The sequence below is a fragment of the Apiospora hydei genome (genome assembly GCF_038363865.1).
Source record: "Apiospora hydei strain CBS 114990 chromosome Unknown utg000006l_segment0_segment0, whole genome shotgun sequence".
Taxonomy (NCBI): domain Eukaryota; kingdom Fungi; phylum Ascomycota; class Sordariomycetes; order Amphisphaeriales; family Apiosporaceae; genus Apiospora; species Apiospora hydei.
This window is the reverse complement of record NW_027117365.1, coordinates 2104597-2117580: the sequence shown is the minus strand read 5'-3', so window position 1 is coordinate 2117580 and position 12984 is coordinate 2104597. Positions and strand designations below refer to the sequence as shown.

Here is a 12984-nt window from a genome sequence, read left to right as displayed (position 1 = left end):
GTGCTTGGTTTGACTCCTGACGCTGAAACATCCGTCCCAACTTCCAAGTGCTTATCCTTTTGTCATGGTGGCTATCTTCTTCGGCTACCGCTGCCCCGAAGTGCATGGGGACTGGAAATCGGGAACGTCCACGACTAAGCCCTACGAGACGGCGGCATCAGACGATATTGGACCACGTTTCGGCAATACCACCTCCACGTCTCATCTCGCCGCCCGACATGTCAACGGAAAAGATGGACCACAGCGTCTTGCCTGCTCGCTTGGCTGCTTATCGCCACACCCGTCGCGGGCCGTAGCAAAGCCAAGATCGTGCTCTTACGTTGCCCAGCCTGCCGTAACTAATGCTCACCAAGTGTAACCGGGGACCGGGTTGGATGGAGAGCCAGCCAAGAAAACGGTTTACGTTATTTGATATAGGCATGGGTGATTTCGACCCCATTGCGGTATAAAACACGATGCGGTCGCCGCCCGGTCGTGGCTTCTTAACCGGTCTCCGGACAGACAGATTACCACGAGAAGTTGTCGTCAATTGCAAGAATGGCTACCGGTCCAAAGAAACCCGTCAATATCTTCAAGCTCAAGAACCTGGGTGAACCCAAAAACGTCTGTAAGTATTCAAAGCGACCAATGGATCCTCTCCATCCATCCCCAAACTATGGTTCATCGACCTCTCCCCGTCTGGAAAGTACTGCGCACAGGAGAAAGGGAAGTCTAAACTATGAAATCTGACAAGATTCATCCAATAGTCAATTGGCGCCTATGGTTCGCCGTCATCTCCTTCGGTCTTCTCGGGGCTGCTCGTGGCGTAGATGAGGGTCTGATTGCAGGAGCCTTTGGCTCCGCCGACTTTCAGGACACAATAAATCTCAGCTCCTACAGCCTGGTCGAGCAGACGAATATCAAAGGCAATGTCGCTTCTATGGTGCAGCTCGGGTCAATTGGCGGTGCTCTCATGTTGGTCACATTCTTGCCCTGCCTGTTTGCCTACCTGCCTATCTCCAGAAGTCCTTACTGATACGAGACTTAATCAGCGCTTTCGTGATCTGCGACCGCATCGGTCGGATCTGGGCTACACGCCAACTATGTTCCCTGTGGATTCTTGGCATCGCCATATTCATGAGGAGCAATGGCAGCCTGGGAGCCATATATGCTGGCCGATTGGTCGCTGGCCTTGGGGTCGGACAGACTGCCGTGGTCGGTCCCATCTACATCGCTGAGATTACACCTGCGTCCATTCGAGGGTTATGCACCTGCATCTTCACTGGTTTCGTCTACTTGGGCATCGTGTTGGCATATCTCGCCAATTACGGTGCTCAGGTAAGCCTAGGCGATTCAACGCATGCTCGCTGGGTTCGTCGACTTTCTGACTTAAGGGGATAATCTCACTAACGCCAAGTGATAGCTCGCCCCGACCAGTATTCATATCATTTTCGCTACAATCATCTTGGCAATGACAATCTTCCAGTATGAATCCCCTCGTAAGTAGTCGAAGCTTTCCATCCCAATTCAAGGTGACAGAAGCTCACTAGAATCGTAGGCTACCTTGTCAAGATTGGTAAGCCGGAGGAGGCGCTGCTAAACATGTCCCGCCTCCGGAATCTCGACACCACAGACCCATATCTCGTCCAGGAAATGAAATCCATTGAAGCTTCACATCAGGAGGAGGTTGCGGAAACGAGAAACCTGGGATTCCTTGGTGTCTTGAAAGAGATGTTCTGCGTATCCAGCAACCTGTACCGTGTCTACCTCGCCACCATGGCCCAGCTAATGGCGCAATGGTCTGGCGCCGGCTCCATCACGGTCTATGCTACAGATCTCTTCATGCTTCTCGGCTTCAACGGCAAAAACGAGTCATTGCTGATCGCCGTCATCTTTGGCGTCGTCAAGCTGCTATCTGCCGTCTGCTGCGCCCTCTTCTTGGTCGACGTGATCGGACGGAAGCGCTCCTTGATGGCTGGCATCACCCTCCAAGCCATTGCCATGATCTACGTCGCCGGGTTTCTAACGGCAGTGCCTCAGCTTGGTGTGGCCGTGGAGTTCGTGCTGCCCAAGGCTATGGTCCCGGCGAGCTACGGCGCGATCGCGATGATCTTCCTCTCCGGCATTGGCTGGGCGCTGGGCTGGAACTCGATGCAATACCTCCTAACCGCCGAGCTCTTCCCGCTTCGTATCCGCGCCGTTTCGACTTCGCTCGCCATGACGATTCACTTCGCCAACAGCTACGGCAACTCTCGCACCCTGCCCCACATGTTGCTGTCCACGGACCACGGCGGGCTGGGACCGGCCGGCACCTTTTGGTTCTTTGCCGCCGTCACCATCGTCGGCGGGGTGTGGGTTTGGATCTCCATACCCGAGACGGCCGGCCGTAGCTTGGAAAGCATGAACAAGCTGTTCGAACTCCCCTGGTACAAGATCGGGCGTTATGGTAATGCGGATGCGGACCGGGTAGAGAGGTCTTGGAAGGCAACAGAACCCCCGATATCGATACTGACAGCGACACCCTTAAGATGGTAAAAGCGCACATTCCCGTTGATGAGAAGCTTCAAAAGGTCACAGTATAGCTTGGACGCCAGTATTTGACTGCGAATACTGCGCAGCAGTTGGGAGACCCGATCTTCAAGGGGCCCATACTAAAATACACCTATCATGATGGGTGTTCCTTCGTTATGTGATACACGCATCCGTGCATCAACATCTCCAATGCTCTCTCATAATGTTGGACGAGAACGCTGCTATGGTATGACGAAGCAGGCTCCTTGTACTCGATGTGTGGAACCACCTGCCTCTCTGAGGGACCTCCCGGGGCACAGAGCGCAAATTCGGTGTCATGCCTTAACCGTGGACACATGACAGCGGACCAGTGAGAGCTGTCTCCCACAATGCCTCCGAGAAAAGAAACGGGAAGTTCGAATTACTTCCCTAGCGGAGTCCGTCTCTGTTGTTGTGTGTGGGGGCACTTGCATTGAAGATAAGAAAGCTTGGCATACCACCTCGGAGGACCAAGGCGTCTTGGCATCGGGCATTCGTCCTCTGCAGGGTAGTTGGCTTCCGTACACTACGCCGCATCTAGAAGGACAGCAAAGGTACGAGCTGCAGCCACGGTAGTTTGCTCGCCTTGGCGGGTGAGGGTTCCGCATTGGGTAGTAATCAAGATATTGTCGTCCATTCGCACATCAGGGAGTTCGAATCGCTGGAGATGGAGATATATAACGGGATGGCGTCTCCTCCCATATAGATGATGGGCTTTGAGCGCCAGGTCATCAACCATCGTACCTCCTCCCGACCCTTTCAAGCCCACCCTGTCCTGCCAGTTCCATCTTTTTCTGCTCTCGCTCGCTCATCATGGTCAGGTTCGTTCTCCTTGGTGCGGCCGCGCTTCACGCCACCGTCGTCTTGAGTGCCTTGACCGCTCAGTCGCTGCCAGCCCGAGATGAAGAGCTGCGGCTCGTCAAGACCTCCGAAGATGACGCCGGCACCTGGATGACCGAAGAGCAGAAATTCGAGCAGCTCACCTCCAAGGGAATTCACTTTGCCGATATCACCGACACCATGGCAAGTCTCCCCCCTCTTTCCGGCCCTCTCTTTGAAAGGCGCATCCCGCCTTTTGAGAAAGTGGAAGGGAACCAGGAGTGGAGCAGTCAAGGCACCAACAGAGAACTCAGAGACTAACGGCAGAAATTCAGGAACTCGACACGCTCCGCGCCGACCGCCTCGCGTCCGCCGTGGAGAAGCGGGCCACGTTCCCGAGCGGCGCGAGCCACCAGTCGGAGGCGAACCCGCTGATCGCGCGGCTGTCACAGAGCAATCTGCAGACGTGGACCAACGCGCTGGCCAACTTCTACAACCGGTACTACAAGGGCACCTATGCCGCGACCAGCGCGCAGTGGATGTACGACACGGCGCGGTCTGCGGCGTCGGCCAACAGCGCCATCACGGTGAAGCAGTTTTCTCACTCGTATAATCAGCCCAGCGTCATCGCCGCCATTCCAGGCACATCGGGTGAGGTTGTCGTCGTCTCGGCTCACTATGACAGCGTGGGGACGTCGACGAGTGGGCGGGCGCCGGGGGCGGATGACAATGCTTCGGTGAGTCCATACCCAGCTAAGAAACAAAAGACCGACCAGCAATGCCATTACCCCCTTCCGTTCGCAATGTATTGAGTATATACCGAGCACGCCAGTTCAGATTGCTAACGGGTTAATGTTCGGCGGCACAGGGCGTTGTCGTGGTCCTCGAGGCTCTCCGTGTGCTAGCCGAGGCCAAGTTCAAGCCTGCCAACACTCTGGAGTTCCACTTCTATTCCGGTATGTCTACCGATTGATCTTATACCTAGTCAATTGGTTTTCCGGAACAATGTCTTTAGCTAACCCTGAACTCTGATAGGCGAGGAGGGTGGCCTGCAAGGGTCGCGCGGCGTGATGCAATCTTACGCTCGCTCTGGCGTCAAGGTCCTGGCTGTCATGAACCAAGATGTTAGTAAACCGACCAATTACCATTTCCTCTCTTGTCGGTTGGATGCGGGTCGCGTGAGTTGCTGAGCCGTTGCTGACCTCGATGGATGAAACCCTTCAGATGACCGGCTACTCTCCCAACAATGTGATCGCCGTCTACACCGACTACGTTGACGCCGGCCTCACTTCGTACCTCCAGAAGCTCGTCCCGGTCTACACGCAGCTCAAGGTCGCGACGGATCGATGCGGCTACGCTTGCTCTGACCAGTGAGTCGCTGACCCGTGACCCCTATCCCGAACCTCTTCCTTTCCTGTCTCTTGGCATTAGCTGTATCTCTGCATTTATTTCACCAGCCTATATGTGGTCGCATGTTTTCTAATTGTACGGTACTTTTGCTGACCCACGTTGCTTTGCTGTGTACAGCGGCTCCGCTCGAGACGCTGGCTATCCCGTAGCCTATGTCTGCGATGAGGTGATGGCCGACTCGAGCCCGTACATCCACTCGGCCAATGATGCCGTGTCGACGCTTAGCTTCCCGCACATGCTGCAGCACGCCAAGGTAAGCCCTTCCCATTTCTTTCGTGCTCTACGCTATCCGCCCGCATGTATAATGAAGATTGGCTGACTCACGTATCTTTCTCCCTTCCAGCTCACTGTGGGTTTCTTGGTAGAGGGCAGCTATTTCTAGACTGAGGGTTTCCGAACTGGCGGTATTTTGAAGCTATACTGGGCAGGGGCTGATAGTTAGAGACCTGACCCGAAAATGTCATCGCCATGCAGTGCTGTTAAGCTAGCGGTCAGAATTATAAATCAAACAGGTCACATTTATGTCATGCTTCTATTCAGCACTCCCTGAAAGTCGATTGGTTTCGAAAATCCAATAGTATAGATTATGTATTGAACGTGAATGGATTTATCAATCGCGCCGGCGTCAAAGTGGCCCACGCCCGCGAGTGTGATGGCAACGAGTCCCTCTGACCTCGCCCGCTTCCCTGTCGCGGACATCGCGGCGTACCCGGACAATATCGACATCTTCCGCGCGCTGCTGAACAACACAGCCGGCGTCGTCGTTACAGGACCGGCGTCGAGGCCGAGCTCTGACCCCGGCTGCACTCGAGCGTGCTGTGCGCCGCCCGCCCGGAGAGCCCGTACAGCTTCAAGCTCGGCTACATTCTCCCGATCAATGTGCGCCTGTCTAACATTTGGCTGCATAACCAGCAGGTGAGCGGCGAGTAGAAATGTACCTTGCAGCGCTGGAAAGATTACCCGTGGGAGACTTGAGAGGAGCCAGGCTTATACCTGTCACGCAGAGTGAAAAAGAAATGCCAGTGACGAACAGCCACACTCGTGATATGCGTTGACACGGCTTCACTTAGACGACGAGCCAAATATGATGATGTTCAGAAATTGATATATATACATATATGTCTCAACGAAAGCAGACCAGAGACTTTATACCAACCCTAACGCCGTCTCAAAACTTGCGACTTTGATGCTTAAGAGAGCCCGGGGATACAAACGCCTGCGCCGTGTTTAACCCGATTTTATTCCTCGCCCACAGCATTCCATTAGCTTCTACATGTCGGTGGGTGTGGAAGGCCTTTCCTGCAATACCGCCCTCCATCCCCTCCCCCATTGATGGCGATTGAACTGAGCCCGTCAGTAGGCAGCCTCGACGAACTGACCTAGTGGCAAGGGGTTCAAAGGTTTCGAGTCGTGGCCTTGCCTTGCTCGGTCGGAGTCCGGGTCCCTGGACTTTAATTTGGCCAGGGATCTTTCCTTTCTCTGTGCAAAATCTTGGTCTATTTGCCACATCTTGCTGGTCACAGAATGGCAGGCACAAGTCTGCAATGCCCCCTCAGCTTCCCCACCGTACCCATCTGCTTCTGCCAGATCGTCTTCCTCGTCTTCGTCACTTTGGCCAGGGCTTCGAGGTTGCTCCCCGATCGTTGAATTGCAGCGTATTGATTTTTTGGTCCTCTCGCTCTTCATGTCAAAGAATAGGAAAGCGGCAGCGGCTTCATGGACCATTTTAAACGCATTGAGAAGTTCCTCCGTTAGGTCCGACACGTAAGGCACGTTTCTCTTCCGGAAGAGGAAAGCCTGTTCCAGAGCCTCTGAGACCCTGCCGTAGCAGGCCTTGGGCTTGCAGTCTGAGCTGTCGTCGGCGGTACCCGACCGACATTGTCGGATGGCATATTTCAAGATCTCTAGCACCATCTGCATGTGGTCTTCCCCCAGGTCCTCCGGGCGGTGGGCTGGTTTCAAGTAATAAGCCTTGACTTCATCAAGCACGGAGCCGAAGCTGCTCGCATCATTCGGGCTCCTGGCCTTCAGCCTGTCGATGGCAGATTGGATGGCACACAGTTGCGCTCCCAGAGTCTCTCTGAGATCCGGTTGCCAGTAGTCGTCGGGGATTATCACGTCTTTCAACCGGGCAATCTCACCACTGAGAGTGATAATGGCTGCGAGCTTCTTTGTGTTTCCCATGTCGCTCTTCCAGGCTTTGACTCTGTCACAGATCGTATCCGGGTTCAATTTCCGATTGTGAGTTGCGACCTCGCAGAGGATGTCGCTGGTGATCCACATTCTCGGAATCGAAGCCATCTTCGGGTAGTGGACTATAGCTGTACAGGGCCAACGATCTCTAGTATAACTTGGATGAGAAATAATGGAACAGGCTCCTGCTGTGGAGTTGTGACCAATGTAATGGTTCCTGTATGAATGGTGGTTGGTGTTTAGAGATGGGAATGAGATGGAGGAGAACGACTATGAGTATATACTCGACAAAGTCGGGTGCCCATTAATTCGATCTACTCGAGGTAAAAGAATATCAGCCAGAGCTGAACGCATCTCCGGTACCAACCTACTCGTTGCCCAAGTCCGAGGCAGCAGCTTTTCTTCCAACTTTATAGATACCTATAGAGTTATGTCTTTCTGCGGTAAAGGGAAAGTATCGTCGCCAAAACGGAGCAGTACGTCAATCCAAGCATGTTCAAGTACATTTCATCAACTACGATGTGAATAATGTATGCAAGTTGGTAGATTGCTCATCACCGTGATAATCGCTGGTCTGATGTAGGTTGTGCGTAAAGCTATCCAGGGAAATGTCACAGGATCCGACGGCAGCCAGAGAGGCCTGCCGTTTATGCTTTGGCATAGACCATTATTGAGTATCGACTTCTCGATAGGCAGTTTAAGGAGTCACTTGCCTGAATAAACCTTGGTTCACGAGTGCTCAATTCGCCATGGCATCGATTAGACTCGAGGGAGAGATCGTGGCTGTGCGTCCCAAGCCTCGAGGCATCGTAGACCAGCTACATATTAGCAAGACTGATGTGAGCAGCTGGTAAGGTCATAGATGTTGAAATAGAGTGTGCCATTGGAATCATCCGCCATTGAACCGTGGCACCTTCTGCTTGGGTGGTATCAATCTATAGTTGTGGTTGGATGGGAGACGCATCAATTGATCAATTAATGGTTGCTGGGTGAAAGTGCCTCCAGTATGAGTACGTACCTGACTTCGATTGGCACTAGGCCTAATCCAGAAGCACTTTACACGACCCGCGTCGTGGCCCCAAAAACGCGTCGCGTTGCTTTTGTGAAAGTCCCTGACCCTTTTTGCATCTTTATGCGCTTTCGCTGTCCCGCACCCGAAGCGACATCACCAGCATTTACCACCCAATTCTCACAACGCCAAACCCCAACACACCACAGCAAGCCACAGGGGGAATTGAGGCACCATGGACGCTTTAATGCTTCGCGATGAAGCGACCAAGGAGCGCATTCGCTTGGCCGAGGAGTTCCTCGATCCCAGTGAGTTGTACCCCCCTCTTCCAAGCCATTGTAGGCCAAGCGGGAAGGATAGAGGCTGACTGCGCTGCCCGGCACAGACGATCAACATGCTAGAAGCTACCGCTCCGACATCATTACGATGCTCCAGAAGAACCAGAGGCGATTGGTCGTCGATATCGACCTCGTCCGCGATCACAACCCAGAAATGGCCGAGGGCTTATTAAACGACCCCTTTGATTACACCCTTGCCTTCAACCATGCCCTCAAGGAGATCGTCAAGACCCTGCCGCAAGCACGGCCCGACCAGACAGACGCAGATGTTTTATACTATTGTGCCTTCGCCGGTAGCTTTGGCTTGCATGCCTGCAACCCGCGTACTCTGTCGTCCTTCCATCTCAACAACATGGTCTCTATCGAGGGTATCGTCACCAGAACGTCCCTGATCCGGCCCAAGGTTGTCAAGAGTGTACATTTCAATGAGGCAAAGAACATTTTCCACTTCCGAGAATATCGAGACCAGACTATGACCACGGGTGTCACGACATCCAGCGTCTATCCCCAACAAGACGACGAAGGCAACCCGCTCCTTACTGAGTATGGCTTCTGTACCTACAGAGACCACCAGACTATCTCTATCCAAGAGATGCCTGAGCGCGCCCCGGCCGGTCAGCTGCCCCGCGGTGTCGATGTCATCCTCGACGACGATCTCGTCGACAAGGTGAAGCCTGGTGATCGAATTCAATTGGTTGGTATCTATCGGACACTCGGTAATCGCAACACCAACCACAATAGTGCACTGTTCAAGACGGTCATGTTAGCCAACAACATTGTCCACCTTTCCTCAAAGTCGGGCGGTGGTCTCGCGTCGGCCGTGATTACCGACACCGATATCCGCAACATCAACAAGATCGCGAAAAAGAAGAACCTCTTCGAACTCCTCTCTCAATCACTGGCGCCTAGTATCTATGGTCATGACTATATCAAGAAGGCCATTTTGCTCATGCTTCTTGGTGGTATGGAGAAGAACTTGGAGAACGGCACACATCTTAGAGGAGACATCAACATTCTTATGGTTGGTGACCCGTCTACAGCCAAATCCCAGCTCCTTCGCTTTGTCTTGAACACGGCGCCCCTGGCCATCGCCACAACTGGTCGCGGCTCATCCGGCGTTGGTCTCACAGCTGCTGTCACCTCAGACAAGGAGACAGGCGAACGGAGGCTCGAGGCTGGTGCCATGGTTATGGCCGATCGTGGTGTGGTCTGTATCGATGAGTTCGACAAGATGTCTGACATTGACAGAGTGGCAATCCACGAAGTCATGGAGCAGCAGACTGTTACTATTGCCAAGGCCGGTATTCATACCTCCCTGAATGCCCGCTGCAGTGTGGTCGCAGCTGCCAACCCTATCTTCGGACAATACGATCCCCACAAAGATCCCCACAAGAACATTGCACTTCCGGACTCCCTGTTGTCCCGTTTCGATTTGCTGTTCGTTGTGACGGACGACATTGAGGATACAAGAGACCGACAGATCTCGGAGCACGTTCTACGTATGCACCGCTACCGCCAAGCCGGTACAGACGAAGGCGCCCCGGTGCGTGAGAACAACTCACAATCTCTGGGTGTCGCAATGCAGAGTCAAAATGACACCCAGAGACCTACGGACGTGTACGAGAAGTTCGATAGTATGCTTCACGCAGGTGTCACTCTGACCACCGGCAAGGGCGCTAACAAGCGTCACGAGGTTCTCAGCATCCCATTTATGAAGAAGTACATCCAGTATGCCAAGAACAGAATAAAGCCTGTCCTTACCCAGGCCGCTTCTGAGCGGATAGCCGAGGTTTATGTCGGTCTCCGAAACGACGAGATGGAAGGCAACCAGCGAAGGACGTCACCACTGACAGTCCGTTCGTTGGAAACCATCATCCGTCTGGCTACCGCACATGCCAAGGCCCGTCTCTCGAACCGCGTGGAGGAGCGAGATGCTCTTGCAGCTGAAGGTATTCTTAGGTTTGCTTTGTTCAAGGAGGTCGTCGAGGACGATTCTCGCAAGAAGCGCAGGCGCACTCAGGTGGTGGAGTCTGATTCTTCCAGCGAGGAGAGCTCTGATGACGATGACGAGAGTGGCACTGCCAGGGGCACATCCAATCGCACAAGCACAAGTGCCGCTCGATCGGCGCGGGTGTCTGCGCGGGATCAACAAAAGGGCCGCCGCGCCGCTACTAACGGTACCAATGGCGGTTCTTCTACACCGGCTCCTGCTCCCCAAGAAGAGGATGAGGACATCTACGATGCCACCCCGCGACGGTCGCGTCGCACTGCGCCTGGTGCATCCAGCTCCGCCGCACCTACGCAGTCGCAAACCTCGTTTGCGTCATCAGTGCCCGCGTCGCAGCTGGAGTCGCAAGAGGATACACAAGAAGACGCCGACCTTGCCTCGGGCGCAGCCTCTCTCAACATCGACGGGCCCATCAGCTCAGAGCGATTGGCGACGTTCCGCACGACTCTTGGTCAGCTCCTTAACACGGATCTGTTTGAGGACGATTCTGCGGATGTCGGCGAAGTGATTACCGCTGTCAACGGACGCGTCGGCGGCAGGAACGGCGGCGCCTTCGGCCGTGATGAGGCGATCAAGGCTCTCAAGCGTATGGATGAGGCCAACCAAGTGATGTAAGTTTTTGACTGCTCTTCCCTCCCCACAAACCTATCCGCCCCTTTTTTTTTAATTATTCGATACTAATATGCTTCTTCTGCACAGGTACACGGACGGCGATTTGGTTTACAAGATATAGACATGAGCGGATTTGCGTGTTTTATTGCCGTCGTTACGACCGAGGTTTGATGTCAAAGAGGAAATACCTGCGATGATGAGATGAATGGCGTTCCGGCAGGACGGGCTCATATGGGCATGTCGGTCCTCACGAGTATGAGCTAGTGCCCATGGCTTAGCATAGCGCCGCGATGATGATATCGATAGTAATGAGATAGTCAATGAGCTACAATACCAAGCAAGTGTAAAATGAAAACATTGCTTCACTGTGAGGCGGCAAGACAAAACGGGACGAGATGGTACTAGCAAAACACGGGAGCACTTCTGACGGAGCCCGACACGGTAGGATCCTGTTCCCAGCCAGTCGGTAAATTGTTCCGGCGGTATGTTGGGTTTGAATGCAGGTTGCAGTCTGGAGTTGACGTGCGAGTAGAGCCACCACGAAAACGAACATTGCTCATAATTTCCCATCTCGTTATCCTAAGCGGATGGGAAGGTGAAGATCGGAATCAAAGCCTACACGTCCTGTTCGGGGTCTTACAACATAGTCGGCGATATTTTCCCATAATGGGAACCGATGGCGCCGCCTTATCTACCTACTGACAAATCGACCGGTAGGTGTGGGGTCGGTAGACAAGTATAGCTGCTGCTATTGGAGGTTTCTATTCTTGGGGTGCAAGAAGGAACAAGGCGAGGCTGGGAATAGCTGAGACAGTGTTTTGGGTACTTTTATCAGGTAGCTTACCCGGCTGGACAGACTCGGCGGTATGCCAAAAGGAAAAGATCAAATAGTCGCGCGCCATTCACTGGCTCTAACCTTCGAGACCTCCTCCCTTACGTCTGTTACATTGGACGTGGTCTGTTTCTACGAGCAGTACTCGGCAACAATGGGTCGCCCTTCTTCGCGGAGGTCAGCTATACCCGAGGGACGACGGGGAGAAAGGAAATAGGCGGCCCCAGGTATGGATTAGCAGATGGATTCCCGAGGGGTGTGCAGGATTGCGCCGAGAATGGTGCTGTCTGCCCGCGTGCCCTGCTGCGTGGTGTGCCGCTGTGCGCCCCCCCTCCTCCCCGCGGGGGTCGGAAAAGGCACCTAGAGCCTGGGCAGGCAGATTCCCCAGATTGGCAGGCCGCACCAAGACTAACACCGCATGGATGGATATAGGCCAACCCAATCCAGAAACAACCTCACCACATGAAGGGTCGGATAAGAGTGGACAGCCGGGTTCGTTCTTTCTTGTCTTGAATCCCGCGATCCATATTCCTTTCCATCTTGCCAGCCCAGGACTTCCTGAATGTCCCTTACTTCGTGGTTGCTACGGTCCCCATATCACAGCCGCGAAAAAGGAAAAAAGGCAATAATCAACGGCAAGAAGAAAGCAACGGCGACGAAGAAGAAGGAAAAGAGCACGCGCGCACTTTGCAGAGATTGGCCGCCGGGCTGAAGTGTAATTTACACATTTCTCCACGAGGCGAACCCGCACGCGCCGTGGTACCAATTTTGCACGCTGGCCGATTCCTCGTTGGACGCCACTTTTCCTCGCGGAGTACAGCTGCAGGAACAAAACGGGCGAGGAAAAAAAACTAACGGGACGGAAAGGGAAGGCAGAGACAAAAACGAAGTCGCGGGGCAACGATTCTTTTGGGTTCCTGTTGGGCGCTGCTCCCGTGTTGGCGTCTAGCCAATGGGGGCGAGGCCATACAGGCATCTGATCTAACGGTTCCCATGTCTGGCCGCTGAGAAGAGAGGATGATGGGTGTGCTGCATATGCGTCTTGTTGCTAGCCTGCCTTTTTGCCCCTGCATTAACCGGGCTGGCTATGCTATGTACCGCGCTCCTCTTTCGCGTGAGCATGCTTGTTGCTGGCGACGCCGCAGCCGCCCCCATCGTCGGCAGGCATGGATGGATGGATGGATGGATCGTACATACATGACAAACACCAACACTAGCTGGGGGTGTTATGGGT

The 12984-nt window shown here is 53.9% G+C and overlaps 4 protein-coding genes across 4 annotated transcripts; 3 read left to right on the top strand and 1 right to left on the bottom strand.

Annotated features, from left to right (window-relative positions):
- Nucleotides 1–537: 537 nt before the first annotated feature.
- On the top strand, nucleotides 538–2561 carry PG997_007849 (MFS quinate transporter; the record flags this gene model as incomplete). The annotated part of the gene is made up of 6 exons (XM_066812164.1): nucleotides 538–607; nucleotides 747–954; nucleotides 1032–1317; nucleotides 1403–1478; nucleotides 1538–2445; nucleotides 2508–2561. The coding sequence occupies 6 exons, from the start codon at nucleotides 538–540 to the stop codon at nucleotides 2559–2561; spliced, it is 1602 nt and encodes a 533-aa protein (XP_066667506.1).
- Nucleotides 2562–3342: 781 nt separating this feature from the next.
- PG997_007848 (Leucine aminopeptidase 1) lies at nucleotides 3343–5140 on the top strand (the record flags this gene model as incomplete). The annotated part of the gene is made up of 7 exons (XM_066812163.1): nucleotides 3343–3637; nucleotides 3676–4085; nucleotides 4217–4304; nucleotides 4384–4472; nucleotides 4573–4718; nucleotides 4876–5011; nucleotides 5102–5140. 7 exons carry the CDS (start codon nucleotides 3343–3345, stop codon nucleotides 5138–5140), a joined length of 1203 nt encoding a protein of 400 aa, XP_066667505.1.
- A 971-nt stretch (nucleotides 5141–6111) lies between these two features.
- PG997_007847 (uncharacterized protein) lies at nucleotides 6112–7041 on the bottom strand (the record flags this gene model as incomplete). Its single annotated transcript, XM_066812162.1, has 1 exon — nucleotides 6112–7041. One exon carries the CDS (start codon nucleotides 7039–7041, stop codon nucleotides 6112–6114), a length of 930 nt encoding a protein of 309 aa, XP_066667504.1.
- A 1154-nt stretch (nucleotides 7042–8195) lies between these two features.
- Nucleotides 8196–11039, top strand: PG997_007846 (minichromosome maintenance 3; the record flags this gene model as incomplete). Its single annotated transcript, XM_066812161.1, has 3 exons — nucleotides 8196–8268; nucleotides 8346–10917; nucleotides 11006–11039. The coding sequence occupies 3 exons, from the start codon at nucleotides 8196–8198 to the stop codon at nucleotides 11037–11039; spliced, it is 2679 nt and encodes an 892-aa protein (XP_066667503.1).
- Between the last annotated feature and the right edge of the window lie 1945 nt (nucleotides 11040–12984).